We start from the raw sequence: 3624 nt of genomic DNA, 5'->3' as shown, positions 1-3624 counted from the left end.
TCCTCAAGTTCAGCTCATAGTATAACATCCCCATGCACACTAATCATACATACCTCCTGAAACAAGTGTGTCTACTGTGCATAACAAGCACTCTTGGTAAAATCTTGGTAAAATCTTTTATTTCTTTTTGCATTTTCCCCATTCTCAAACCAGTCTGGAAGGCATTAATTAGCTATGAGCTGTCTTCACTCCCCCTCTTGTGCCAGTTACCCTCAGTTAAAGTGAGAGAAGCTACCAGTACATCCACGAGAAAGGAGGGGGAGAGTGATCTTGACCAATAAACCATTCCCACAGAACACAGAGTTCCATCCCCTTACACCCATTTACACAGTTGCTACATTTGGGACTACCATACTCACAGACACACCTCTGCACTGTGAGATAGTACCTTATCCTGGGTCAGTTTTCCAAGTTTATCCAAGTTTTAGTGGAACCCACTTTACCTTGAGGAACAGCGAGGATCAGAAGACAGACAAAGCCTCTCACGAGGAGTGTGCTCATGAGGACCAGTTTCCTTCCTCCTGCTTCCAGTAGCCATAGACAGATTAAATGAGCTGGCACCTCTGTCAGGCCAAATATGAGTTGTGTAACGAATATATCGAGGCCAAATTTGCCAACGTTCAGAGAAAGGCAGTAATATGACAGGTTTAATGCACACCTAAGGATTAATGAAAACACAAAATCAATTTGTATTATAATTACAACTATATTTGTTTTATTACAGTTGTAGGTGTCATTTATACTCAACTATTTTGAAGTTTTTGTGAGGATTATGGATCTTGTATAACTGATAAAATGGTTAACAGTATGACGCACATCCAAGAAATAAACTCACCATCCAAATGTTAAATACAGGAAGTACCTCCTGAGAACAGGTGAGGCTAAGAGACTTTTAATTCCCCCTCTTTCTATTGGCTTATCATTTGTGAGCTGAAAGAGAAAATGAAGTATTCAGAGACTCGCGATGATTAAACAATGAGCTGGAACATTTAACAAAGATTTGTAAGATTTGTTTCACCTTCTTCAGTATGGAGTCAGGGATTGTGCATTTATTAATTGCGGCTGCCTTGAGAATCAGCTTTTTGGCCTCTTCAGTTTTACCTCGATCCAGGAGCCACCTAGCAGACTCTGGAATGAACCTTTCAAGGTGTATTTCATTGTAAACAGCAACCAAAACAAGAAAAGACAAACTCCAGTACAACGTGATACAATGTATAATCTCATTTAGGGGCTAAAACTTCCAGGTTTCAATAAAGATGGGGAAATTAGAATGTGCATATCATATGTAACAGGCCACCACAGCAGTGAGGGCAGCTATGACGAACTGGACGATTCTCCAGTTCCGGACAAAGTATACAATGCCCACAAGGATTGCCTGTCCCACACCGCCCAGTGCTTGTGTCAAAAAAGATGCATAAGACCTCTTTTTGACTCCAATCCATTCAGTTGCTAGAGAGGTTGGGAAAAGGGCAAAATTAACTGCCTAGAATACTTGTATTCTAAAGATTTAATCAAGAAAATGATATTTATTAAGAAAATATGTGAATAGAACAGGAAAATAATGTCAGCAGTTATGCAGCAGGTGTAATGTTCAAAGCAAAGTGCAATGCATATGCATGTTTTACACACAAGTTGACAATAAGTGAACATTGCATTTTTGACACAACCAATAGCTGTACATTACCAAGTACAACGCAGTTGACCCGATATCCACCAAATGAAATTCCAACAATAAACTGGGATACAAGATACATATAGAAGTTTGGAGAAAGACCTGTCACCACTGTAAAAATCACCATGAGCACTACAGGTATCTGTGTGGCTCGCTGGCGACCAAACCTGAAACAAACACAAGTAAATATAAATACAAATGTCCAGATTATGTGCTGGCTGAACACAAGAAGTTAAGGAGAAGTTATTGGAGAGCAGACCACACACATACTTTACAAATATGGAGCTCTGTGGTCAACTTAATAAAATGTAATAAAAATAAAAGTGAAAATCTTATTCTTTCAGGAGTCATTTTGTTTGAGCACTTACGATTCAACAAAAGGACCGAACAGCAGCGACCCGACAAGAATACCAGCCATGAAGACAGTTTGTGCCAGTCCAACTGCATTGCCATTTTCACAGACAAGATCAAACTGAAAATTAATAGAAGTTCATTCCTGTTACACTTTTATATCAATATGGCATCATTTTTAACACATAGCAACTTTTAATCAGTTTTATACATTACCCCAAGCCCTATTAAGCTGCACTTCACATGAAAGTAACTCAGGAAGTTGGACTGATCTATTAATTATCATCATTATTACTACTGTTAGTAGTAATAGCAATGGCCGTAGTAGTAGTAGTAGTAGTAATAGTAGTAGTCGTAGTAGCAGTAGTAGTACAAGAAGAAGAAGAAGAAGAAGAATTTACTCCATACAATGCCACAAAATTTGATGGTGACTGATGAGTTCAGATGAAGGACACTGATATATAATACTTCGATATATAATGATTACAATTAATATAATTGATATATAATAGTCTCTTGCACAACAATTTACATTTTCCAGCTCACTAGTTTTTATGTAATTACATGTGTCAGATTAGTGTCAACAATTAAAACCAATACTTACATCAGTGATTATGGTTGATTCATAAATTGAATCATAATGCACCCAGCCACTGGTGCAGGAGGTGGTTTCGTTGAGGCCATGCTCTCTTATAGCACTGATATCCCAGTCTACAAGGATGAACATCTCACAGCTGCTGAAAGAGCCATCCTGAAGCCAAGGCACAGTCAGATTCAGCTGTTCTTCTATGGACAGATTAGCGTCTATCCTCAAGATCTAATCTGTGTTACAATGGTGACCAGTGTCTGCCTGGTGGAAGATCAAACTGGCAAGGTGAAAAGGTATAATCAGGTGTGGGAAGCAGAGCCCAAATAAGAGAAGCTTTTGGAAGAGTCCAAAATCACCAACAGCCCGAAGGATCTCTCCAAAATCTGCCATGATGATCCCTGCTAGGATTCACCCAAAGAACCTGACCCGGAAGAGAGCTTCCTATCTAAGTAGCACCTTTAAATAAGGAGTATTAATGTGTAACTTCATGCTGCCATGACACAGCAGATCTCTTTCTCCATTCAGTTTTTAAGAAATAGTGACTAAGTATTTGTTTAGGATTAAATCAGAGAGAGACCCTTCAGGAGTATTAGAAGTATTAATGTTTAACTTCATGCTGACAGAACAAAACAGATGTGGTTTAGGGCTTAATAAAGTCATTCTGTTTCTGGAAGGTTGAAGTTAAGGATTATTTCACAAGGACTCCTCAGTTTGGTGGACCTTCAAAATACTAAACCAGGCAGAACACAAAAAGACCATTTTGCTGTATTGACTATAAAAGTAAGTTTTTCCTTAATAACAAATTCTGTTAGGGATGCTTAAGCTTATTGCTTATTGTTTGGTATTGATACCTTTGTCTGTGCAATTATACTTCCAGTAGTATAAGAGTTTCATTTTAAGAGATAGTTTAAAGGGGATTTTACGTAATGGGCCTTAGTTAATGAGAAAGTATTGACAAAAACTAAAATAAGAGCATACATTAGCTCAGTGCAGGGTTTTTTTGTTTGTTTGG

General features: G+C 38.1%; 1 protein-coding gene across 1 annotated transcript; it reads right to left on the bottom strand.

Moving 5' to 3' along the window:
* Positions 1 to 297: 297 nt before the first annotated feature.
* On the bottom strand, positions 298 to 3051 carry LOC115813251 (solute carrier family 22 member 13-like). Its single transcript, XM_030775866.1, is given in 7 exon segments — positions 298 to 658; positions 836 to 930; positions 1019 to 1140; positions 1282 to 1449; positions 1685 to 1839; positions 2041 to 2144; positions 2628 to 3051. Coding segments are annotated over 7 exon segments (1278 nt in total). The 5' UTR covers positions 3003 to 3051; the 3' UTR covers positions 298 to 399.
* Between the last annotated feature and the right edge of the window lie 573 nt (positions 3052 to 3624).

The sequence above is a fragment of the Chanos chanos genome, chromosome 5, assembly GCF_902362185.1.
Source record: "Chanos chanos chromosome 5, fChaCha1.1, whole genome shotgun sequence".
In the NCBI taxonomy this organism is placed as follows: domain Eukaryota; kingdom Metazoa; phylum Chordata; class Actinopteri; order Gonorynchiformes; family Chanidae; genus Chanos; species Chanos chanos.
Note: the sequence above shows the minus strand (reverse complement) of the source record. Positions and strands in the feature narration are given on the sequence as shown.